Source organism: Dermacentor variabilis, chromosome 1 (genome assembly GCF_050947875.1).
Source record: "Dermacentor variabilis isolate Ectoservices chromosome 1, ASM5094787v1, whole genome shotgun sequence".
In the NCBI taxonomy this organism is placed as follows: Eukaryota; Metazoa; Arthropoda; class Arachnida; order Ixodida; family Ixodidae; genus Dermacentor; species Dermacentor variabilis.
The window spans coordinates 179,587,219-179,614,589 of record NC_134568.1 but is presented as its reverse complement, the minus strand read 5'-3'; the positions used below and the strand labels follow the sequence as shown (position 1 = coordinate 179,614,589).

Below are 27,371 nucleotides of genomic sequence, written 5' to 3'. Positions count from 1 at the left end.
TGCATGGTCGGTTAACCTAGCTGGCGTCGCCGGTTCTCTGAATGAGGCGCATTGTTGCCTCCCCAAAACGGCTCGTTGCAGCGGGCCGAGAAGGGTTCGAAGGTCGCTTTTTCGAAGGACGCCACCCCCGCAGGCCGATCCTAACACAGTGTCTCCTAAACTCATTCACATGTTGCTTATCTTCACCAAGAATTGCTGTTCAAAATTTTCTTCTTTAATGTTCTCTCGTTTTTTTTGTCTTTTTTTTTTTCGTGTGTGTAAAAGGATTCCTGCAGTGGCACTGAAAAACTGCTGTGTTATAACGTACGATTACATTGCTCACAAAACTGTGGGTACTCAAATTACCGCGATTCTATGGTCTGCGTGCTCTTGAAGCGTAGCGCTTCATTGCTGCTGGGGCTAGAAGACACTCCCAACAGGGCCAATGAAAAACTGAAACATCGTAATTTCCTGACATCAACGTCTGAAAAGGCCACCGCTATCGAGCCATAGAAGCACCGATTCAATTTCTTAGCGAACATTTGGTGGACCACCTCCCGGCACCATTCACTGGTTATCCATTTAGACTTAAAATTCAACAACTTATTGTAACGGACGCCAGCAAATATTCACATTCCTTGAAGAGAAGGTGCAAATCTTCAACGTAATTTAATAGTAAAGTTGCACATTATTCAGTACTAGAAATACTGCTCATGTGTTACAATCACAGAAATAGGTGTAATGATCACGTATATAATCAAACGGATAGAAACATATGCGTGTAATGACCATAATTCTGCCTACACCAGAGAAATCATAAACTTTACTAAGCGAGAAAGAAATAAACAGCAGCTCTTAGCGCCTCTGAAAGCCGCCTACATAGAAGCGCTTCCGCTGGAGAGAGAGAGAGAAATTTATTGTTAAAACTTAGAGATCGGATTTTCAAGAGAGGTGTGCAAATCGCAATATCCTGCGATGTTCAGGTGATAGAGGCATAAAGCTGTCTCGTGGAGCACAGTGGACTGGAGCAAATTACTGTTGATTGTAGGAAGGAGGTAACCCATGTACAAAATTTCATCATTTTGTACACTGTAGTTCCTACCAAATTTAAATACTCAAAGTTGCGTTTATATACATAGTCAAAGGCCTGTTATATACATAGCCTCTGTTCCGCCAGAAATACAACGCGTTACGTGTAATTGGTTACTGAAAAAAGTAATTGAATTACAGTGAGCGTTACCGACTCCACGAAGCAGTCGTTAAACTACAAGATAACCAAAAAAATGTAATTCATTACAAGTAAGCAATTACATGTAATTCGTTACGTAGTACAAGTCTGTAAATGACCCAGACCCGCTCGCTCTGTAACGACATGTATTGCATATTAGACTCAGTGGCTCCAAACGCTATTCATAAATCATTTCGTGACGATCACTCTTACGCTGGATATTGGTTTTGCAGCACGACTCTCGTTAGTAGCTCCAGAACCCACGATAAGCGTTGGCGTACGCGACCGCCACCGGCGATTCAGTAATGCGGCCAGCAAAGGGAGACAGGGGTGCCGCTTTCGCCTCTTTCGCTGCCCCTGCGCCGCGCACGTAGTAGTAGAGTAGTAGTAGCGCGTAGCGCCACGCAGCGCGCGAGAGCCGCGGTAGGTCGCGCACTCATTCCGACAGGTGGCTTCAGCTGCTTTCTTTCTGGGCCGGCTGACAACAGTCAACAAGCGCGTGCGACGGGAGACTCTCGGCGTGTGGACAGCGGAGCTCGCTACCCGCAACACGCCGGGCGGAAGCCATGAGCGGGGGCCCGCTGTTGCTCCTTGCAAGGGGCCGGACGGAAGCGCAGTCGGAAATGTACGGGCGCCAGGAAGCGGCCATGCCGGACTGGAAGCGGGAGCTGCTCCGCAAGAAGCGCACCATGCACAAGGCATTCCCCAGCTGGGCGGCGCTGGCGGCCGGCTCTGGTGGCGACCGGACCGTACAGAAGGCTGTTCACCTTGGCGACGCGGCGCGCGTTCCGGCCGGACTGGTTTGCCCGCAGTCGCCCCGCGGAGGTGGCCCCCCTAGCATGGGCGAAGACAAAGGCGGCCAGGCCGAACTGGAAAGTTCGGAGGACCACGAGTGGCAGTACGGCCCAGGCTTCGTGGACCGGCTGCGATGCAAGTTTCTCAGCCTAAGCTTACGCGAGCCCAGTGGCCTGCAGCAGCCACTGCGAGCGTACGCCAGCGTGGAAAACCTGTTGGAACCGAAATGCAGCGTCCGGCCTGCGTCGGCACCAAAGCCTGCGTTTCAGCGGGCCCGTAGCATGGAAACGCTGTTAGATCCACTCATCAATGAGGACGTTGTCATCGTCGAGCGGAGTTCGACTGCAACCAGTGAGTTACCCCGAGCGGATATTGTCCGCACCTGCAAACGCATTTTTGAGGCCTCGGTTGACAACCGGCGGCCGCTGCGCCGGCGGCCACCAGTGTTGCGTGCACGCGCCCCCCTGCGTGCTGACAAGGAGAATAATCAGCCTTTGGCCAGGCCGCGGCCTGCCAGGCCCGTAGCCAACATCAAACCTTTGCGAAAACAGGACGAGCCGCCCCCAGCAAAGGAAGATGAGCCGCCGCTGAAAGCCCCCGTCGCCGTTAGTCGTCCAGAACGTCGAGACGCTGCACCGGGGCCCCTGTGGCCGCAGCTTCGGCAGGCTTCACCGACGGCGACCAGTGTGGTGTTTGACTTCCGGGGCAAGGACGTAAAGCCGCACGTGGCCGTGACCCGGGCACCCTGTGGCAGTCCGCTGGACTCTGACGAGCTGGACTCGTCCGATGAGCCACTTCCATTCCCGTCGGGCATCGTGTTCGTCGGCGAGAATGTAGTGGTCGGCGGCGGCGCCCTGCTCACCACCAGGAACAAGAAGGTAGGTAGGCCGCTGACCCCTCCGGGCCACAGCAGGGCACACCCCTCTTTCTCACTTGGCGCTTTTGGTACGACTCGCGCGGTGCTTGCACCACTAGTGTCAGACCGAAGAGCCCTCGGTGTCTGACCACAACTTCTGTCTGTGCACTCTTGAAGCAAGGCACTGCCCGTGCATACTTAGCGTTCACCGAGTTGGAAGATGCAACATCCGTAATTATTTCGTGCTTGGAATTTACTTGCTCAGCATCACTAATTGCAAAATGGCCGAAATTCTTCGCATGGTGTACTACAATTGTATGCAGCATAAAAAAATTGGTTGAAACATAATTCTGCCAAAAATTTGCCATTTGCACTAGTATAGTTCCATGACCTCTCACTCTGTTAGCTGCCACAATTGTGTAGGCGCACTATTTTGGTAGTTGAGTGCAGGCACACCAACGTTTGTAGACATTCCATATACAAAATACAGGTGCTGGCCGTGTGTTAAGTTGTATGTTGGTTCCATGAAAGAGCAAATGAGCCAGTGACTTGATTTCTAACTGAAAAAATTTTGGTTAAATGCACGCCATTTAGTTAGAAAACACTTGCAGCAAGATGCCTCATGTTATTCCCCACACATACATCAGCAAATGAAAAGCACTTTCAGCTGCATTTGTTGCAAATATTTCGATCCAAATTTCCTTGTTTGCATGCGGTCTTCCTTGCAGCTGTGTTTTTACTCCTGCCCATACTCTTGTATTTCACTATGCCAACATTCACCATTATGTTGGCGAATGTGTCAATACGCTTAGCATGTTTCATCAACTTGTCATTTACATAGCCTCCAGTTCATCTGCAAGGCAACAAGATGTTCTCATAAAACTGGCAGGGACACAACTACAAGGCAGACCCTGGAACATGATACGGGCATTGTTGGCCACATCTGTGTCTCTGTGTGTCCTGGTACACAGCTGAAATCACTTTTTATACAGATCGTTATACTCGTAGACAACTTTCTGTGGCAATGGAGGGAAAGCTACGGGCGCATGGCTGCTGCACTACTGTTAAGGTGCCAAGTAGTCCGGCAGCATTGAGTGCTGTTGGTTGCTCAGAACAGACATTGAATCAAAGCAGCTTCCATGTACAACGGTTTTGCGTTTGCCCAGATGTGGAAGGGAAAAGCCACAAAAGAAGTAAACTTTTACACTTGGAGGTGTGTTCTGTCTTAACTGTTGCTAATAACGTGCATTTTCCCTTCCTCAGCTTAAACTAATGTGGATGAAAACACGGGACTCTTTTCAGGAGCGCTCTCACTTGTGCATGCTTTGCCTCCCTAGCTTTCCCTTAATTGCCGCAGAAAGTTGTCAGCAAATATAGATTAACACAAAATGCTGTGCTGTCATTGCTCTCTGTGCTGTGCATGTCTCTAAGCAGCACATGTCAAATAATGTATTTACTGGTTGTTATATGTGTTGCATCATTCTCATGCGTGTCTTGCCATGCAGTTACTTTCGTAGCATCACTGCCTTGACTGTTTAAGAGTATGTTCGTGTTATTTTGTCAGCTGCTAACTATAGTTTCAGCACTTGCTCATTTGACTGTATATTGTCAACAGAAGTTGCTGAATAGATTATTTGAAAAATCTATATTGGATTGTGTAGTGTTCGCCTAAATCCATGGCATGGACCTCAATTTTTTAAATTACATGTTTATGCGTGTCTTTTAAATAATGCTGCTGTATGTGTCAACTGATGTCTGAACTTCCAACTCCCCCAGCCACATTTGCAAGTACAGTTACGTTAACTTTATCCTACCCACTTACAAGTGGTACAAAAAGATGTAGCAGCCAATGTACTTGTCAATGATAATGAGAAACCAGCAGAAATTTGACTCTTATACTGGTGTCACACGACCACTTATGATTGCGATCAAGCCCGATCTGGATCGAAATTCTCATTTGGGATTGGCTCCCTCATGCAACTTGCGCAAAATAGCCAATCACGACGGAGAAATTCGATCTGGATCGGGCTTGATCGCAATCAAGTGCACTGTGTGACACTTGTATTATATTGAGATACAGCAGTTATAAAATGTGTGCTTAACTGCTCACAACCTGAAGTAATGACTTTTGGAGCGCCTGTTTTCTTTTTGAAAAAAAAAAAATGCATTGCAGGCAACATAGTGCAGCTGTCAAATAGTAATGCAGTCCAACTGTATATGTTTGATTTGTTTCCAAACATAATTATCTGATTCATAGTAGCACTGAAACACCTTAATGTGAAGACAAAACTAAGTAGTGCAGACAATAAAATCTCCAAGTTAAGATTGATAAGCTTTTCATGTGCAATTTGATGCTAAAAATGCTCTAGTGATTGCATTCAGTTAGCAGACTTTTTGCCATGACTGATTTTATAACCCCCTAATTCTGTGGACAAAAATGTTCGCATTTTAGACTACTCAAATTTTCTTGTACCGGAATAACTTAAAAAAAAAAGTCATTTTTTTTAGCTATCCCTAATTAACACGCTGGATGCATAGCACACATGGTATACAAATATGATAGTCTGCAACTTTTTTTGGTTACATGCATTTTTTTTTTTTTTCATTGAAGAGCATTTGATCAGCTGCTAAAAGGAGCACATTGCACACTTCATTTTATTTTGCAATGGTAGACCTCTCGTTCATTGTCCTTTGCTCCGAAAGAGAGGCAGTGTTTATAGATTTAATGTTTATAGTTCTTTTCTTTTAAAATTGGTTGTAGGTCATCACTGCATTGCTTGTGAACTCGTTAAAAACTTAAGGTGATCAAAATTCGGAACCCTCCACCATGGTGTCCTTCATATTTAACTATGCAGTTTTGGCACATTAAACACCACAATTTAATTTTATCCTTGCAGGTATTCACCAACTGCACACTTTAGAGAATGTTGTGTGGTTGTTGGAAATCTGGAAGAAAATCAATTTGAGCAGTATTTGGTGAACAAGATCGTGCCTGAATATATATTAATTCAAGTGAAGTGAATAAGGGCAGTGTGGATGCTCTTGCTTTGTGTTCTTGCAAATAGAGAACTTTTATTTATTCAGCAGAAGCACTAAAAAGCATTAAATTCCACTTTCCGTTGATTATACACTCCGCTCCTATGTACTTGTTAGACTTAAGAAGGCAGCATCAGAGGTGCAGTGAAAGGTACAGTCTTCCACATACTTATAGAATGCCAACAAATGGAACCATAGAGAAGAAAACATTTTCAAGGAATTTACAAATATTTCATTCCTTAGCATCTGTTTTCCTCACTTGTGAGCCATATTTTAATCCAATGGGCTGATACCATTCCTGCAAGATGTCACATTCAAAGGTGTCGTGTACAAAAACTAGTATTTATAAGGGCCACACTGCAGCTCCACCTTCCATGTTGAGTGTAGATGCTCTTTGGTGGCCCAAAACATCAGCAGCCTCTTGGTATGAAAGTGACTCCTGCAGAAGCTGGAGTCATTTACAGAAGTGCATCGTTTGTTATAGACATAGACCCACATACAGCCACAGTACACATATCTTTCGGAGAACACTTCACTGTTCATTAGACTTCACTTTTTCATCATCCTGGCTCTCTTTGGCCATACCTGGCCCTTGTGCTATAAAAACCTATATGTCATCATCATGGAAACATTGGATGAAGTTATTACTACTGTCAAAATGTGCACCCAGTCGAAATTTTCAGGAACATCAGAGTTCAGAAAGTTAAATTTAATCTTGATGTGAAAGCATAGCCAGGGTGTAATATGGCTTTCTGCACAGCAGTACAGACTATACCTTTTCTGTTCCAGGGACACATGCATGAACTTTTATAAAGCTTTGTTGCTTTAAGGCTTATTAATAGAACATTGTATTGCCACACTTGAAGCTTACTTGCAAAGAACTCTTGTGAGGGACTAGGATGTAGTTATGCACCACATACAGTGGTCAGTAGCATAATGACATATAAATTGTAACTGCTGTTCATCATTCTCATCTAAAACCAAGAAAGCTACTTTCTGTAACTTGTTCTTTAACTGGAAAAGGCTGTATACAAGGGATTGTGGCCTGTGGTAAGCGTATAAGCAATTACAATTGGGAGGTATGCAAATTTGAGGTTTTATCACATTAAACTGCCACATATAAATTTTGGATAGGGTTGGTGAGCACATGGCACTAAAGCATGAGAAGTACAAATGACCTTGTTAGTTGCAAAGTTGTCTTGATTGTAGCGAAAATTGTGTAAAATTATAGTTGTTTTTCAGTCAAATATAGAGGGGCCTGTAGTGATCTTTTTCAACAATTACCATATTTGCACGATTATACCGTGCCCCCAATTGTAACACGCAGTTATATTACCACCGAAATATCAAAAAAATAACTTGGAAATCTGCCATGCACATTAAGAGGAAGCTTTAGCTCGGGTGCTCCTATCTAAATACATGTAAAAGGGGAATTCGTTTTCCTTGGCAACCACTGCGCCAAATTTCACGAGGTTTGTTGCATTTAACAGAAAAACTTAATTATAGTGACTGTTGGTTTCGAATTTTTGAGTTAGGTTGTCAATTTTTGATTAAAAATTGGCGAAAATCGAAAATTTTCAGAAGACGAAACTATCAAGTTTACCACTCTGTAACTCAACAAAGAAAAATGATAATACAATTATGTGAATTGCATCTAATAGTACATCTAAAGTGGACAAAATTGATATGTTACGCATGATTATCAAAAAATTTAGTAATATGGAAATATAGCTTTTGCAGAACCCTTGTAAACAACGTAACAAATTCAGGTAAGATGTAAGATGACATATTGAATTTGTCCGCTTTGAATGATCTAATGGATGCCTTTTACAGAACCGCGATATCTGTTCTTGATGCAGGGCTATGAATTTGTAAACTTCGTGCTTCTATTTTTTTCAAACTGTTGAATATTCGATAATCTTTTTAACATTCAAGCCCTAAATCGAAATTCCGCTTCCAACACTCACTAGAATTTGACTTTCTCTCTCAAATGCAACAAATTTCATTAAGATCGGTCCAGGGGTTATCTCAGAAAAACGTCTTTGTGTTTTACATGTATTTGAATAGGTCGCGTCAGAGTTGGGCCCGAGCTAAAGCTTCCTCTTATGTAACAAAGCCAGAGTCGACGCATACCATGTTGAAACAATTTTCTGGAACATACAAAGACTCGCCAACATGCACACAGCCAAATCCTAGCGGCTAGTCTCTATCGGAGTCTGACAACGCCCCATCTTCGCTATCTACCAACCACGGAAAGTCGTCGTCAGTTCCCTCTGATGCATTAGAAATGCCACACATACAGCGAACTGCAAGATGGTGACCGCAAATCAAGGCAGAAAAAAAAGAAGCGTCCATTTGATGGAAGTGTAGCTAGCTACCTTGCATGGAGCTTCTTTTTAGTAAGAATTGGTTTCTTTTTTTATTTTGAGTAGAATTAGTCACAATTGTAACGTGCATGTACATTTGAACGCACTCTTTATCCAAAAAAGGTGCGTGTTAGAATTGTGCAAATACGGTATTATACTTTATGCTACTAACATGACTTTTAAATATATGCACTTCATACTGTAATTAACCCTCAGTACTTGGCAATGCTTGTTGCTGCACATTATAAGTACATGAACAGTTTCAAGTCTGGTTACTATACATGTCTGTGGTTTCAGGATTTGGTCACCACCTCAACCACTTTCTGCACATTTAAAGACATCCTGATATGAAGACAACCAAGCAGCATTCATAACACATGGAGCTTACTGGATGTTTTCAGGAACATCAATTAACTTGTGGACAAACACCGTTCACCCTTCTTTTGGACAAAGTAGTCGTCATTAAGCTTTTGCAAGTACAAAACAGTTGCTGAAAAAAAATAAAAACGGTTCTTCATATAAGCACTGACTAGAAATACCTGAGCGAGTATTCTGAAAGCATCTGGATTTTTTTTTTACCTACCACACGGTGTGGCAACTGAGCAAGAATTCGAAATGGTGATCTGCAATTTAGGCAGTTTTGCTTTTATGCAGAAGGGAAGCTGAGGTTAGACAGGCAATTAGAAAAAGGAAAGCAGACAAGTAAATAATCTGCTTGTGAGCTACTGCATGAATTTTTGGATTTCATGACAAGAAAAACAAAGCGCAGATCCAACGCACATTTTGTACTATACAGGGTGTTTCAGCTAACTTTAGCCAGAGTTTAAAAATATGCCAATGCAATATAAGATGACGCGACCAAATGCATGTTGATCACTTTTGTATGTAGTGTCGCACTATTTTTGCATTTTGCTTAGATAATTAGTCAAGATTAATTAACCAACCTCTGAAGCAACGAAGCTAGAAAAAAATTCCAATTAGAAAGTTGCAGAGCGGTTCGCAAAATGCCCGAATAAACAGTTTGTCTTTCTATCTATTAAGTATTAGCGGCGAGCTCCACCACTGGAAAAGCTGGCACCACCGTCGGCATGACGTGGCATGAGGAATCACGTGGACGCAGTGGCCGCGTTGGCTGCTTCGGAAGCGCCGAAGCGAGCTGAAAACGAAAGTTTAAAGTCCCACCTGCACTGTGGTTCTGATTAAGTGGTGAGGCTTTGCCGGCGTGGGTGTCAACTTGACATCTGAAACTACTATAATAGGTAGTGGCTGCCTTTGGACGTGCGCAGCATGGTAGGCTACTGCTCGGGGCCGCAGTGTCAAACGTACGCGACGGAGCCTGGTGTCAGCCTTGTTCACACGTAGCTGCAGGACAAGGAGCTGCGTGAAGCTTGGCATGCGAAACTTAGAACCAGCAGACAGCCATTGGCTACAACTCGGGTATGCAGCAAGCACACTAGCGAGGAAGATTTCTGCTACAGCGCCGGGACTGCGCGATGTTCAATGAGTAGCAGAAAATGCGCACTGAGACGCTCGCGCACGCCCGCTGCCCGGCTAATGTCAGGACGGTTTGGTCTATGAACTTCTTGATGCTAGATACTGGCAAGTTCACTGGAATGGAAAGGGAGCGGCAAGATGCACATTAAAGAAAGGCATGGCATAAGGTCATGTTTGTGTTAAGAATTATTGCGCTAGATTACAGAAAAGCAGACGGAAATTGCACGCTGAGAAGACCGATAAGCATACAGTGCAACTTAACTTGAGAAATAATATTGAAATGTCCAAGAATTTAAAGACAAAAAAAGATTGAATAGTTGCGACGGTGCATCAGTCGCCGTAGGCGTCGGTCTCTATAACAAAATTATTTTTGGACAGTTCTGATAGCGTCCATGCAATAATGGTTGCTAGTGTAGTGTCAAATGCTCATATGCTGCGACCTAAAGCTCACGGCACGCACGCACACACACGGTGTGAAAACGCGCTCACAGTGAAAGCAAAACATTGTGCGCGGACATGCATGCAGACGCGCAGTCGGTTGCTACGAACCCGTGCGATCGCTGTATTGAGGCTCCATTCTGTTATGCCCCATTTGGTTATACAGACATCCCACTATAAGAACATATTTCACATAGTTTACTCTGTGTTTGGCTACTACCTTTCAAGCAAGAAGCCGGTTCGGGAGACTCCTTTGCGGCGACCGCGCGCAGTGGCGTTCACTGTACGTATTCGGTAAAGAGATGGCGTCTGTAAACGATTCTGTGCTTTCAGTTTGACCAAGATTATTATATCGACAGTCAAAAACTTCCCTCGTTTTGAGAGCACCTACATCAATGTCCAGGAGGGCTGCCGCGTGGTGTTTTTTATTGAGCGCCGTAAGCGAAACCTATGAGGAGCACATCACGTGATCCCTCGTACTACGCAAGGGAGGCGCTTCCGACAGATGGAGACTCTGTAACTCCTCGCCCCCAATTAGTGTTCAGCTTACTGCGGATGCCTGCAAAATACATAAACACCATGTGACATGCCCACTTGCACGTTGTGATTGCACTGCTCCCAAGCGTTCCACGGACAAACGAACACAGCATTTAGCCGGGTGTGCTGCCGCTGCATCTGCTTATCGCTATCACGAACTGCTGCGAGGGAAGCACATCGCTGCTGTAAATTGCACAGCCAACGCCTTCGTCACTGCCCTATTGCCTTTTCAGCAGCAGCATGCTCTGCTAGTTGCTATTTTTGTTCGTACGCCAACGGTTTGGGAGCGCTGCAATCACGGCGCGTAAGCGCGTATATCATGTGGTATTTTTTTGTATTTCATGGGCATCCGCAGTAAGCTGAAAAACACCAATACTTGATAGACAGCTAGAAACTCTCTAATCGGACGTTTTGCGAAGCGCTCTACAACTTTCTAAGTAGAATTTTTTCCCAACTTCATTGCTTCAGAATTTGGTTAATTAAACTTGACTAATTATCTAATTAAGCAAACTACAGAAATAGTGTGACACACTACATACAAAAGTGAGCAACATGTATTTGGTAGCGTCGTCTTAGAGTGTACATCGGCATATTTTTAAACTCTGGCTACAGTTAGCTGACACTGTATGTGAAGCAAAGCTTTCATAGAGTTAAATTTGCCCATTTCATTCCTGTATCTTTGGCGTAAAGGAAACTGGTGCGCACGCATGTGCTCTCATGCACCTGTGCTATAGCAATGTGGCTCACACGGCAATCTGAGTTAGTAGGCATTGGCATGATAGAAGTATATGTGCAATTGTGGCCAAATGGCTAGAGCATTGGGTTGTTGTGCTGGGGGACTGAGGTTCGATCCCATTATCAAGCACATAATTTAATTTTTTTTTTTTTTTAATTTGTGACCCGCCGTGGTTGCTCAGTGGCTATGGTGTTGGGCTGCTGAGCACGAGGTCGCGGGATCGACTCCCGGCCATGGCGGCCGCATTTCAATGGGGGCGAAATGCAAAAACACTCGTGTACTTAGATTTAGGCTCACGTTAAAGAACCCCAGGGGGTCGAAATTTCCGGAGTCCTCCACTACGGCGTGCCTCATAATCAAAGTGGTTTTGGCACATAAAACCCCATAATTTATTTTTTTCTAATTTGGGAACTATTCTGTAAGACAGCAAAAGCAGCCTCTGGCACGGAGGGTTTGCAAAGAAAGCTTCGCTTTAAAAATTGTATATTCGAAGGGGTTGGGGGGGGGGGATCCATTTCTTTCAAGCACTGCAAACACAAAGTAATTTTTCTAGTCTTAAGCATGCACATAGCTAAAGGAACTATTCCTAAAACATTTGTAATCAGCCAAGCAATTCTTGATTTGTCAAACATTTAGGGTGAGAATTGATAAAATGTAGGTGCGTTAGAAAAAACTTTGAATATATGAAGTTTACCTGACGCCTGGGAAGCTCTAGTTCGGTGCAAGTAAAAAAAAATCAAATTTATACAAACATTATTGTGATATGTCCAATAGCTGCTGAGAAAAATGGTCATGTACATGCCTTAAAAATGCACAGGAAGTGCAAGGCCTCCCTGCCACTTAGAGTGCTCTTCTGAGGACCTTTGCCATTCTTAATGGCAACTCTGAAGCTGGCACATTAAAAGTACTTCTCTTTGTTTGCCATGTGGACGCATGCTCACTTGTACAGTACACATGCACTAGAGTATCAGAATGCATACTATTCCAATGTATTTTCTGAAGCTCTAGTGGAGCTTCAAAATAACTTTTATGGCCTTTCATATACAGCATGATTATTACACATTTGTTGAAATGTTCATCTAATCTATTTATTGCAGCTGAAGATACAGTTCAATGATAGTGCCTTGGTGACCATTGAATATGCTTCTGAAGAATGCCACAGTCCCCGAGGGAATGGTCATGACATGGATGCACCCGCTGTTAATGGCAGGAATTGTGGTGAGTGGTTCAGTTGCTGGCACTTTGTTTTGGCCTCTGCTTAATCTGGGTAACCTGGATATTTTTGATACTTGAAGGGTACATTTGTGACGGAATGACTGGTTTCCAAATGAGGTCACTGCATTTTTTTTAGAGCACAGCTCTTAGACGGCCATTCCTGCGGCGAGTGTCTGCGTAACCAAGCAAACGAGCACAGCGAAAGATGAGAGCAAACACGGTGCGTAGCAGGGAAGGAGAAAAGTAGTGAGAGTGAAGAGGCACGAGGAGAAAAGCGTAGAGGAGGGTGAAGTGGAACCATGAGGCAGAAAGTGGAGGAAGTTATGGTGAAAGGATGACGAGGAAAGCGGAGTGCCAGCGGTAACCAGGCATGTGGTCAGTATGGAAACAAAGTGCTTGCGTGGTCTTCGGACCCACTGCGCATGCACTACTTTGCCTGCGGCACCACCGCTGCTAGAAAGAATGCGGTCCGCATGAGCCACGCATTCCTGTGTTCACGCTCTCTTCCTGAACAATGAGTGACACTATCGGTGGAAATACTTTGTCTGCTGCTAAACATGCTGCCTGAACAGAGGCTCAGAGCCGCCACCGAGAGCACACTGTCGTTCAGAATCAAATTCTTTACCACAATGTATTGCGAATTCAAAACACTGGATTCTATCTTGCACTTCACTGGCTGCTTAATTATCCAGAGATAGTTGTACCTAGTACAGGGCTCTTCAAAGGCAGATGAGGAAATTAAGGAAGCCTTAAGGGACATTAAAGAAAATTAAGCAAAGCTGTATAGTAAATTGCACTTCTACAATAGGCAAAACGGACAATCTTGCTATGAGGTGAGGCTTGATAAGTCGGAGAAGGCACATAATCAAGATGGGTGGTGCCACTATCCAGAAGTTCCCATACCAGCTTGATGCAGTGAAATCATGGATTTTGACAGTGCATCCTCGAATCTAGTTAATTGTATCAATAAAGGGCTGCATTGCATTAGAACAAAATGACTCAATCTGACAAGCTTTGAGAACTTCTGTGCCAAGGTGGCTTAAATACGAGAAAAAAAAATTGAAATCTGTGACATCACTCGCCATGGTTGCTTAGTGGCTATGGTATTGGGCTGCTAAGCACAAGGTCGCAGAATCGAATCCCAGCCACGACGGCTGCATTTCAATGGAGGAGAAATGGGAAAATACCCGTGTACTTAGATCTAGGTGCACGTTAAAGAACCCCAGATGGTCCATATTTCTGGAGTCCCCCACTACAACTTGCCTCCTTAACAGATCGTGCATTTGGCACGTAAAACCCCATGTAACTTAATGTAATTTAAATCTGTGATGTCTCACTCATCTACTAGTGTTGAGGTTTTGGTGTGGAATTCAAAGGGGAAGGTTGACCTTTATGGTCTCTATAATGATCAACATTTTTCTTCCAAATGAATAAAAATATAGTTCTGGAAGTGAAGTATACTTAACTAGTCTAAACTGATTTAGTGCTCCTCTTAGTGTCCCTTTAAGGGAGCAAAGGTTGCTAAGCACCATATCATTGTAATTGGGAGCAAGACAAACACAGAAGCTGCTTACCTCAACCCTTGTCATTGCTCCTGATGCCAAAGGTAGAGAAATGGATCGCAGCGAAGCTCAGAGAAGCTAAAGTATGTCAAGTGGGACCTAACAGACCATTAATCTTTTAACCCCCAATGATGACTTGCACTTGTTCAGCCTGATGTTGTGCTGCTTCCACTGCCACAGACTAGATGCAGTCAGCATTGATGGAACACTGCCTTTAAGAGCAGCTTTTATTTATTCTAATTCAAACCTGGAATCAATCAATATATTTCGAGAATCAGAATAACAAAAAAATTTGGGAAATTTGCTAGGTTTTTCTGGGATTTGGGGGGTGAAAGGGCCAAGTTGGTGAATGCTGAAACGAACCAAGGAATTTTGTGAAGGTTGGCATGCTGTATATGCATGGTTGTGCTTAAAATAGAAAAAGGGGCCACACTAAAGACAAATGAAAGCATTTCATATTTGGAGGTGAGAAAATGACTGGCCTTCGCTCGGGAAGGCACAATAGACCAGTTGGTGCAGACGTGGCTTGCAGGTCTAACTGCAGGATCCAGTTTCAGCACACTAGGTGCCTTCACCCAAGGTGACAGGAGATGTGCACCAGTTTTCTATTTTTAGAGGCCCAGAGGTCTCTAGTTGCACTGCTTGCACTACTTGCAAGACTCCCCAGCTGACTTTTTGGAACTACCATAGTCACAGCCCTGGAAAGTTGAGGAAATGCCCTATAGACAGAGCTATGATATCAAGAATAACCACACTGCTGAGAAAACAGTATTGCTATTTGTGAGAAACAGTATGGCTTTAAGCCTCTGGAATTATAAACTTCAGATCTATGTGGGTTTTAGTAGACATACATCAAGAATAGTGTCAGCGGAAAGCAAACCCTAAGGCTCACTGGAATTTTGAAATATAATGCATAGCTTCCTATAACTTTACTTAATTATGGGCCTTAGGATTTTACCAGACTATCTACACTGGGCCCATTCAATATCTGGCAAGTTACACTTTGGTGCCTGTAGTCTCCTGTCTGTGAAGATTCTTTGTAGGTATATTTACAAACAGCTTCAGGTGACAGTGAAGGTTGGTTCAACCAAGTGTTCCTGCCTGTGCTTGCAAAATTTCTTAGTTTTGCCGCTAAAGGCTTCAGGATATTGTCATTCACAGGGTTATTCAGTACCCACACAAGGTGTACAGTGTTCTTTTAAAGTTTCAAATCAGTGCATCTTCTCATCTGCCTTTGGGAATTGTTTGAAAATCATTCACACATGTATAGCCCAGTTGGAAGACTGATCAGACAGAAGACAAATTTGTGCTGGAAGTGCTATTAAATGCAGACTCTGTAGGTAGGCCACTGGAGAATGCAAGCCTTCGTGACAAGATTGTTAGTTATGAAATGCTGAACATTGTGCACCCCTATATGGATACCTATGGCAACTGCTAGTAAGAGGTTTGGCAGTTTTTGTCCAGATGAGCGGAATAAAATGTGTTGCCAAGTTTAAAGCAAGGAAAGGTGCCTCTGAGCCATTACGGTACCAGCCAGGTGCCTTAAAGTTGTATGCAAAGAATGTTTGAATGTGTGGTGATTTGACGTTATTGTGAACTTTTTAGAAGGTAAACAATGTTTCATAAAATCGCTCGTGCCTGGCCATTTTACCGTCAACCATATTGTTCATCGCGAATCCAAAATCCATGAATAATTTATTCAGAAGCCACACTATGTTTCTTTTACTGAACAAAGGCACATAATACTACTTGAAAGCACTGCACTTTGACAGGCAGCAAATTGTGGAATTAAGGGATCCTGAAGAGATTTTGACGATTTTGTGCAAACACACGGATTCGTTAGGGTAGGTGCTTCAGATCATTAAGTGATGTATTTAAGCACTCTGCATAAAGCACGAAATTTATTATAAGGTTTTAAAAGTGTGCATCGCTACTGATTGCAGCAGCACTGCTTCCCTGAGTTTACAGCTGCTCCCTTACAATTGACATAGTTAGCCGAATTGATGTCAATTGGGTGAGCTATCCTACCCAGGTTGCTGCGTCATCGATACTTTTTCTAACTTTATGGTGAACAAATGTTTGTAATAGTTGGAATTTGGTTAATTTGTTTCTATAAAGAAAGTAACTGAGAATACACAACAGCAATTCATCACTACACTTAAGCACTTCTGGCACACAGCAAGTGTCGTCTGCTTGTGTTGCAAAGTTATCTGTGTTGACGTGAGCTGTGCGGTCAGTGTTGTTCTCGAGCTTTCATTTTGAGAGCGCCATGGACCGCCCTTGTTACATCGTGGGCTGCAAATCTAGTGATTAGCGACATGTCAAGCTGCGACATCATGTCCCTCTGCAAGGCAACGTGTGAGCGGAGTAGCTGCAGCACATCAGGTTTCTGTATCTGATTGGTGCCCCCACCTATGCGTTTGTGGCCGTCGCTTCACGCCGGAGGATTACCACCACAATAGAGAGTTTTGGCGTGTCCAGTATTCGGGTAAACTCAAGCGCAGGCAAACTGTGCATTCTACCAGACGATTGGAGGTGCAAAGGTGAATGGCCGTCACGGTGCAGCCACCTGGTGGCACAGAGCCCAACCAGACAAATGCAGAACTAATATAGCAGTAAGCAAGTGTATTATAATTTGCTGCTGGTGTAAATTTTCAGCAGGAGCATAATTGTGAACATTGTCTTTTTAAATGTTCAAAATGTTTTAGACTTGGTTACAGCAGTATTAGCTCTGTGTTTGGCTGGGTAACTCTTTCCGTACCGCGCCTATTCAGCATCGTTAGCCCACGAACTATGGTTTGAAACGCCGGTTTCAAGACTTTTCGTGCCACTCATGGACACACTGTGCTATGGGACGTGAAGGAGAGCTATTCTTTCGTTTCCTAAGCAGTTCGCCTTTTTCCCCCAGGTAGTGATTTTTGAATGTGCTCTGAAATTTTCGTGCTTGTCAAAGTAGAAAGCAAAAATGGCCGCATGCTATCAATGATTTTAAACGCCACTTGAAGACTTTCCACACTGCTCATGGACACACTGTGCCGCAGGACGTGAAGGAAGAGAACTATACTTTTGTTTTCTAAGCAGTTCGCTTTTTTCCCACCAGGCGTTAATTTTTGAACGCACTCCGAAGTTTGGTGATCGTAAAAGCAGAAAGCAGAAACCGCCGCCTCCAGGAGCGGTGCACATGCTTCAAAAGATCACAGATCCCGCAATTCCGCTGCATTTGGGGCTGACTGTATCCATGGATCCAGCAGCAGCGGTCTGAAGATGCTACCTTTTCGTTGGACTTTGACTCTGAGACTGACGATGATGGAAGCCAACCCGAAACATTGACGGCCGCAACCTGGAATGCCTGTTCAATGAAAAATCCTGTTGTTTTTGGAGATAGTGCCAATTAGACAGCAGTAGATTCTATCTCATAATTTTTGTTACATTTTTTTCTTAGTAGATACAAGCGTGTCTTTACAAACTTTGTTCAATTATATCCCGCAATCTTGATTTTGGCAATTTATATCTTTTATGACCTACATCACACTAATAAAAATTTTATGGGTGAAGTGTGTTCACTCTGCCTTTTGTTTAAGTATTCCATAAAATATTGAGTGCAGTAGTTCCTTCAGAAAAGAAAATCTGGCATACTGTACAGAAAACATCTGTTTTTCCCATGGTAGGGAAAGAGTTAAGCTCTGCGTTAAGTTAAGCCCCGATCACTCGGCGAACGAGTTGAGGAGAAAATGCATGGCCAGGGAGGGGTGTAACTTGTAGTAGCTCTCTTAATATGAGACGCTTCACTTAAATTGGGGTGCGAATGTTTTACTGTAGCTGTACCCTACGCATCTGCAAAATTTGTTCGAACCATTTCAGGGACTCTTTAACGATAAGATCTTTTCTTGGGAATCATTACATTAGAGTGAAATTCAGGACTACCTTTACACTTGACCCGCCGTGGTTGCTCAGTGGCTATGGTGTTGGGCTGCTGAGCACGAGGTCGCGGGATCGAATCCCGGCCATGGCGGCCGCATTTCGATGGGGGCGAAATGCGAAAACACCCGTGTGCTTATATTTAGGTGCACGTTAAAGAACCCCAGGTGGTCAAAATTTCCGGGGTCCTCCACTACGGCGTGCCTCATAATCAGAAAGTGGTTTTGGCACGTAAAACCCCAAATATTATTACCTTTACACTTACAGAAAAACTGCACAACAGGGCAGGGTTACGAGTGCCACTGTATTAACTGCAAAATGAAAGTGGTTGCATTGTACAATGCCTCACTTGCTCTCATGTAATCGATATTCAGCTCAGGTACTCATGCAACATCAACTCTTGTGAGCGACAATAGGTAGCGACCAATAGAATGGCTGACTGGGTGGACAAAAATGTGTTTTCGCACAAAGTAAGTGACCTGTTGAGCTTGGAAAAAAAAATTCTGGGAAGCCTACTTGCCTAGAATTTGAAAGGCAAATTGTCAGTCTATGCAAAAGATGCAAATCTTAAGGTCAAAGCTGAATTCTAGGAACTAATTATCTTGTGCCCTCACAACTGTATTATGTGTATTTTGGTTATGGATCCACCAGGATGGCTGCACTCAAACTGGATCTAGCTCACCACCTGAGTTTGTGTATCTGCATAGTTGCCTTTTGTGCTTAAGCCACTGAAAGTCAGTGCTTACAGCAACCAGTGGTCACTTGAGAAATGTAAGCTATCTATTGGAAACTTGTGCATACTGCTCTTGCAGCTAAGTAATCCATTCAACATGTTGTTCCATCTTTCTGCCTGCATCATTGCAGGCTAAATGAATGCTTTCTCCAATGTGATAAAGAAAAAGCCATGTACACTAACAAAGAATATGGTCTGTGGAAAAATAGCACAAGAGGAACTGTGAGGCTCAATATTTAGTAACCATAAATGTCAACAGACAATGAAGCTAACGAATGAATAGAGGAAAATGTATGCATAAGACAAATTAAAGTGGAATAAAACAATGTACTGACAATACCATGTGATCACCAGCTATGTTTACCAATGGGCCATCAATATCGTGGGACCCACCTGCCACAGTGGTCCAGTGACTGGCGTGCCATTGAGCATGATTCCATGCCACTGCAGCCACATTCCGATGGGTGCTGAATGCGAAAATTCTTGTGTCGTGCTGTGGGTGTACATTAAAGAACTCTAGGCGGTGGAAATTAATCTGGAGCCCCCCAGGGTGTCTATAGCATGCAAGCTTTGCTTTGATGTTAAACCCCATAACTAACAGGGTGGCTGCAATTTTTTTTCAGTAACGTCTCTGAGCTTTTCGTGCTCTTCGGAATTGAAGCCTAGACTAATCATCGTAAAGAAAAGTGCGATTATTGCAGACCGAAGCATTGAGGTTCATATCATGATTGCTGGATCAATAGCTGTTCATCCCGCCAAAAAAAAAAACTTCACATTTCATCTTAGTACTGCACCTAAAAGACTTGCACCTAATGTAGGATATGCTATTTGTAGGATATGTCTATTTAATAAGTAAAGAAAATATTCCACGAACTTTAGGACTATATCTGTTGGAAACTAGCAAAGCAGTGCATGCCGCTGATATGAAAAATGTAAAGGCCGTGATATGAACACGTTGGTAACAAATATTTTAATGAAACTTTGTCAGTCAAGAACCTTGTTTACATTTTTGTTCATACACAACGGCCAGCGAAAAATCTGAATGACGCTGTCCTTTGTTCCAATGTATTGCTCAGGAGCAGCTGTCACCAGTCGTGTATTGTGAGCAATTGCACCGAAATTATAGTCTCAATAGAGAGAACATATAAAAAGCAGGAGTTCAGCAAAATATACGAGGGCGAGTCAAATGAAAGTGAGCCAATGCGAATATGTGACAAACGGGGTACTTTTAAATAAAGTAGTCTCCGTGAGCGTTTAGACATTTGTCCCACTGACTAAAGAGCCGCGTGATTCCGTCTCATCAAATTCCTTGGGTTATTGCTTCCAAAAGTGTGTAACTCTTTCACATCATTGTCTGACACGAATCTGGTTCCCTTGAGCCGTTCTTTCAATTGCCCCAAAATGAGGAAGTCGCAAGATGACAGGTCTGGGCTGTATGGCGGATGTTGCAGCGTTTCCCGCTTGAACTTTGCCAGTTTTATATTGACCACATCAGCAACGTGGGCACGGGCATTGTCACGGAGCAGATGACCCCATTTGTCAATTTTCTATGTCGTTTATTCTTGATTGCAACACCCAGCCAATCCGGCGTTTCACATTATCGGAAATGATTAATGGTCTCTCCAGGTTTAACAAATTCTATCAGGAATTGGCCCTGACGATCGAAAAAAAAAAAAAATTAAACACCTTTCTAGCAGGAATGACGGCCTTTGCTTTCTTTGGGATTGGTGAACTTGAATGTTTCCACTGTAAGCTTTGCCGTCGTGTTTCAGGCTCGTAGTAGTGGCGCCATGATTTGTTCCCAGTCACAATTGCAGACAAGCAGTTGTCACCCTCATTATGATATCAGATCAGATGAGTCAAGGCAGCGCCGAACCTCTGTCTTCTGGCAGTCGTTCAGTCTTGGGCAGCCATTGCACTCACAAGAGCTGATAACCGAGATGTTTGTGAATTATGATGTGATCCTAATTGTAACTGATGTTCATACACCCTGCCAATTAATCTATGCTTATTCTCCGTTCTTGTCTAATCAGCTCATCAACCTTTGCAATTGTGTTGGGAGTGATTGCACGGTGTCTTTTACCCAGTCTTGGATCGTCTTTGCAACTTTCACGTCCTTCTTTGAACCGTTTGCTCCAATGCTTCACAGTGGCCAATAAAATTCAATGTTTAACGTACGGGGCAGCCGGTGACTAATTTATTTTTAGGAGACACCTTCAGCTGGTGAAAAACCTCACGACACCACGCTGTTAAACTTTAGGAGTGTCCATTATGTCACGCAACCATGTTCAACCCAGTGTATGAGAGCATTCAAGAACATTTGTCCTCGCACCTGCGTGTAACTTTTGTAAATGAGAGATGCCTGTGTGCTACGCTCATATGCTTCGTAGATAATGAACAGAACAATTATTGTGCAGCATCGGTTGGCTTGCTTTTATTTGACTCACCCTTGTACATTAGAAATGCGAAGATACAATGGTGTTACCCTGATGTATCATGCGTGACGTAAGGCAGCGCTTCCAGCCCGCTTTTCTCCCTTGTGCACACAAGACTGAGGCACCATCATTGACTCATCCATGCCACCCTCCTCCTCCCCCCTTCACTTGCACATACAGCATGCGGCACGCGGTTACGGTGTTATTGCCCTTGGACTCTATATGGCACATAACGGCAACGGCAGGAATGCGCCTGAAGTGTCCATATAATTGCTATCACAATAATATAAGAATATCCGGCAACTGAAGCGTCCCATGGCCCATTACTTTCTGCAAAAGAAGTAAGAAAATCATACTTTCACCATGCAACAATTCACTGTGCTGCAACAATGTCTTTTTCTTTTTTTTTCTTTGTAAGCTGAGGTCACCGAAATGAAGAAACTCAAAGGAAAGCATGTTGGCCACAATCGAATGCCTGCTTTGGGCATCTAATGTGGCTACCGAAGGAATATAGTAGAAAACTCGAGAAGCTTGGTCCACAGTGAAGCACACGCATACTTCTTGGTATCATACACCAGCGAGACGAGACTTTTCGGAGAGGTTGCGCTCAAGCGAACACAGTGATTGCGGCGAGCAACCATTGTTTCTTTTTCTCATCTGCTAGTCAGAAGGCATCCAAATCTCTGCCAGGCGAAAATCCACTGCCAGAGAAAAACAAACGCGCACCGAAGTGCGCCGCATGGTGGTCGGGGCAACACAAGGAAAACCCATGCACTCTTGCTGGCTCTGGCAGCGCACGAGTAGTGAGAACAAGAAAACTGAAGAGGCTCAATGTGCCCTCGCGAATAAAAGTCAAAGTATAATAATAAGAATGTAGTTACCTTTGCTGACTTCAGTGTCTTCACATGGATACTTTGGCGCACGTGAAAAACAAGTTAATATTCTTTTCTGTGACATGACGGCACAAATGAACCGCCACAACGCTTCATCCCATCGGACCTCGTTGCATGCTTTGTCAACTTGTCTGATAGTGGGTTGATTTGGCTTGTCTCGTATGTTCTGATGCACAACTGTTCTGATGCCCCATAAGCACCCCCCCCCCCACCCACCCACCCCCTGCTTAGTGCCCTACAAAACAGTAATAGCTGACCAGAATGCACTGTCTTGCTGTGCTTCTTCCTCTGCAGTCCATATCTTTGATGTTGTCCTCATAGGTAACTGCTTAGATAGCACATCCAATTACACCCCCCACTTAACTGTAGCAGTGCCCCCTCATTTGTGGGATGTAGCACTGTGGGGTCACATAGCCATGCTTTGTGGAGGTCGCAAGGTAATGCAAGGGCTTTCTTTCGTGCCTTGGAGTTACCAGGCATGGTTCTGAGGTAGAGCACTCTAGCGTATTAAAGCGGTAGCTTTAAGGGCCCCGTTGTGCAGTGAGCGTGCCATTTGTGGCGTTGAGCGAAACGTGTATACCAATTGTGGTGCGGTGGCACCAGGAGGAAACCGCCAGGAGGAAATAAAAAAAAACGGAAAGCTCACTTTCGTGCATAACATTCGCCGCAAGTGTTTCCCGGTAAATATTACAGCTGCATAAGCTGCAGTTGCCAGGAAGCACGAGAAGCAGTCGGGAAGGAGGGGGGGGGGGGGGCTCTTTAATGCTGTCACATTCTACTCTGAAAGGCGCAGCTTAAATGTCTTCCAAATTTTCGTTCAGGATTTGTGCGATACTGGCCATATAAGCTACTTAATACCAGGATGAAGCGCCCTTAACAACTGTTGCTGTAAAAAAGTGTGGGAAAGTTGTTTACTGAAATTTGGTTTAATTGAAAAAGGTATACCTGAGGGGGAGCATGGCATGTGGGGAAACGAATGTAAAGACAAATGTGCATGGGAATTCCATAGATAAAGTACAAACATTGTGCAGAAGCATTGTAGGTTTAGCTTTGAAGATATGTACACTTGTGGTTTGTGGTGATCAAGATGAAAATGCAAGGAAGTTCAGATTTCTTCATCTCAGTCAAGAGTAGCGCAAGATTGAATAGTACTTGCCAATTATTGTTTTTGTGTGTCTTATGTCACTGTTGAGCATATATACTTCTCACTGTAGTTAACTCGTTGCTAGTTGGCAAGGTTTTTGGCATAGTTAGTAGTTTTGTAATAAGCAAGTGCCATGGTATAAGTGCGACGACACCACTCCAGTTGTGCTTTCCCTATGCATTGTTAATACAGTGATTGACTAATAAATATAGAAAACAGGTTAGCTGTTGTGTAATTATCCACCAAGAAAAGATTAAATTTAAGTGTCCAGATAAAAATGGATATTTTCAGAAATTGGAGACCAGAAACTCTGAACTCTGCTCATATCCCAAGTGCAACCGCGGTACACCAGAAACAGAGTAGCAAGTTAGTGAAGTGCTTACTAGACTACTGCAAGGATTATTGTGACAGCCAGACATGCATATGCTAATTTGTCATTAGTGGCAAGTGGCTATTAGCTACTCATAGGGTCAAATGGAATTATACTATATATTCATTTGAAGTGCTTTAACAGATGTGCAAGTGTGCGAGCTGCCCCGCTGAAATAGGACACTGAGTGCTGCTGCTCATTCTTAAGCAAATAAATATTGTATATGTGTGTCTAAGAAAACAGCAAAACAGTTCACCATGTGAAGACCAGGTACAGAATGCTGAAATAACGAACTTTACACTTTCTCCTGTATGTCACCTCATTCATGAACAATGTTTGTCTGCATTGTTACAAAGCAGTCCAGCTGCATCTGGTTAACATTGAAGTGCTAAAGGCAGTGCTGATGATACTTTGCTCAGTGGCTATGTGTGCCCTTGCAGGAGGCTCCCTGGGAAGCTACACGCCAAGTGCATTGAGCAGTGGTGAGGGCTTCCAGCTGGGCCTGTGCCGGCCGAGCCGGCCCCTGCCTGCTCCTGAGCCCCCTGCAGCCCCAGAGCCTGAGGAGACTCCAGCTGCCCCTGCCACAGCCTGGTCTTTGTCTACCACCAGTTCGGACTTGCTCTTTTGAGGCTTTGGCCCCCCTAGTCAGTGCGGCTTCTGTTTGCGCGTCCTTCGTGACTTGCGGGTTGCCTCTGCTGACTCACTAACAGCAGGGGCCTCTCGATCTGTTGAGAATCTCGGTGTGTGACGCAGTATCTGTGCAGCCACCTTGCTGCAATGATCAGTGTTTACTTTATCGCTCTTTTTTTTATTTACTTGACTGCTTACCGTTTGCAGGGCATCTTCCCATTGGCTATACTCAAGAATCTTAATAGACCACCAGCTGTGGTTTGCTATCTTCTGCCTTCCATATACTTTCTTTTCTTTAGTAAACTTCTTGCGTTTCACCATTTTTACTTTTGTAGACATTTTTGTAGTCAAGGAAAGTTTACACAGTGTTGTTTATGAACTTGTCGAACTCCAGTGATCAATGGCTGTTGCAAATTGTTGCTTGTAATATGGTGGTATTACAGTGCAAATGTTAATTTTTTGTGGGAGTGACACACTGCAAAGTCCATGTGCATGTTTCCTGTCCTGTAAAGCCAGTTTAATTTTATGGTCAGTTTGATTTAACTGATTATAGGGTTGAGCTAGCATCGTTTTTTTTTTAATGGTAAGTAGCTCAATGTTACTGTTATAATGTGCAATGTTCCAATGCTGCCAAAACTTAGCACAGTAAAGTTCCTGTGTTCAAGTGAGATGTTTGATTCTGTGCAGAAGAGGAAAACTTGGTGGGTGTTGGTTTTTACACAACCGGGTCTTTGATAATACTGCAATAGATCTGAAAAACACTAATTGTGAGAATGTGTCTGGCGGATAATGTGTACAGCATGTGCCGTCAACTCTTAGGTGTTTGTCTGCTGTGGTGTAAAGGGCATGAGTACCATGTACGCTTGTGCTCGGGTCTTGTCTGCTATTTCCCATGTTGACAGTACTGGCTATTTATTTAGAAACAGTTTTGTCAGCAAAAGCTGTAAAGCTAATGCTTAAAGTTTAACTTCATTTCATTCCATGTCACTGATTCCTAAGGTTGCTTTGTGCCCACTTCACACTGCTATGAGGATGCGAAGGGGATACTAGTATGCAATAATGCATGAAACAAGTTAACTACAGAGTTTCTGTAACTTAATAGGGTATAATGTCACTGAGTAGCATGTGCTGCACTTCATAATAAATTTTTACAGCTATAAGCAATCCTTAGATCTTCAATTGATGGACATGCCCGCATTGGTGAAGCATAGCAAGTGATCAGAAATGGTGAGCTGCTTGCATTGAAGATTGCTATGAAAACTTTAGGTTGTGGTCAAAACAGAATGATTGGTAACATTGTGTATGGGTTTGAGGTAATGTAGAAAATGTTATGGGTATTGAATTTTAACTGATGAATCTCGTCTTTTGCTAATTGTTTGTGGATAAGAGCTCTGTGCATTTAAAAAAATTATGATGGCAGGCATTTTACCAGATGTTATCGAAAGCAGCATCTGCTGCAACTACTAATCTCAAACTAGGTCTGTCTCTTTCTTGTGCTTAAGGCATGCAGTATTTTGTGATACATTGCCATCTGATGTTCTCACTGTGCAGGTCTTTTGCTTATGTTACACCAGGACAGACCAGAAAAAAGTGTTTTGATTGCTGTCGCCGAGTTTACATATGAAATGACAGCATTTTGTTATGCAAATACATTTCAGTAACCTAGTGGCTGCAGCGTGCTGGTTCACTTTTTTTTTAATCTAGTTTGCTGGTGACAATCCTTCAGGCACATTCCTTGAAAGTAGCAGGTAAGAAAGTGCATTTAGTGCTTTTTGGCATTACCTATAAATCATTTGCTTGCATTTTGTTCAGCAGTTTATACATCACAGGAGACAGTTTGACTGCTAAGATATCAGCACTTGTTTCTAGCCCCGACAGGTTTGGTATACATACTAGATATTTTTGACTGGGTGAACCAGGCTAATATTCAGAGTGCAGTAATATTGAGTATAAGGAATGTGCACAGCCATGTTGTGGTGTGTGGCCTTCAGTTATCCATGGTTCCATGCTACATCGACTGCCAAAGATTGCTTTAAGTATTTTAAATACCCACTTCGTACTAACTCTTTCTGCAGAGGGGCAATTGTGAATGTTTGTTGCTGTGGAGACATTGTTCTGCAATACAACTGCTACCTTTTTATGGCAAACCTTTGGCACAAATGTTTTCAGGATGAATAAATGGCATTTTGATGTCACTGCAGTGTTACCTTGATTTCATAGTCACTTGTTTGCTTCTTGTCAAGCTGCTAAGTATTAGAAGCTCATTGCAGTAGTAGTTTATCCAACCTGCACGAGAGAATTGTGGTTGACATTATAGCACTTCATTGTGTAGCTCTCCACTGATTCTTACAGTCAGTAGGTTCAAATTTGCATTGTAGCTGGTAGTCTAGCATGTAGAAGATGCATTTAACACATTCGCAACCAAAGTGAATTGGTGTGAAGAATTTAATAATTTCAGACATGGTTGCATGCCACATGCCTTTAAACACAGTATGTGTATGGAAACAGCTTTGTGTGGCCTGATAATTTTGCTGATCTAGGCTCTTCAGTAAGATATACTTAGAATTGGCTGTAGATTCCTCACTGTGGGGGGGGGGAAGGGGGGGGGGAGTTGTGTATTGTTTTTCTGTGCAAGTATTTCCCTCATGCAGCTTCAGGTCAAACACCAAATATTCATTAAGGTTTCATTATCTGTCACTTCGTACGATTGAGACCCCACATAAGTCACTCATGCATCATTTTCTAGTGTCCAGAGCTTGGACTTAAGAAATGCAGAAAAAGATCACTGTGAACTACAGTGCACACAAATCCATAACAAGCATGCTGTGGTTGGCTGATACTTTATTTTGGCTGACCACACTGAAATTCACTGCTATCGTTTCATTGCATTCTTAAAGAGAACTTAATTTTTACCTGGTTCTTCAAGCACTGAAAGAATACAGCAGTCTTTAAATGAGTTATCAAAGCATGCTGATCAATAGCTTAATGTGAAACTTGGCCTGTGCT

General features: G+C 43.3%; 1 protein-coding gene across 1 annotated transcript; it reads left to right on the top strand.

Moving 5' to 3' along the window:
* Nucleotides 1–1,630: 1,630 nt before the first annotated feature.
* LOC142588549 (uncharacterized) lies at nucleotides 1,631–26,571 on the top strand. The gene is made up of 3 exons (XM_075700394.1): nucleotides 1,631–2,880; nucleotides 12,563–12,683; nucleotides 24,176–26,571. The coding sequence occupies exons 1-3, from the start codon at nucleotides 1,774–1,776 to the stop codon at nucleotides 24,361–24,363; spliced, it is 1,416 nt and encodes a 471-aa protein (XP_075556509.1). The 5' UTR covers nucleotides 1,631–1,773; the 3' UTR covers nucleotides 24,364–26,571.
* The last annotated feature ends 800 nt before the right edge of the window (nucleotides 26,572–27,371 follow it).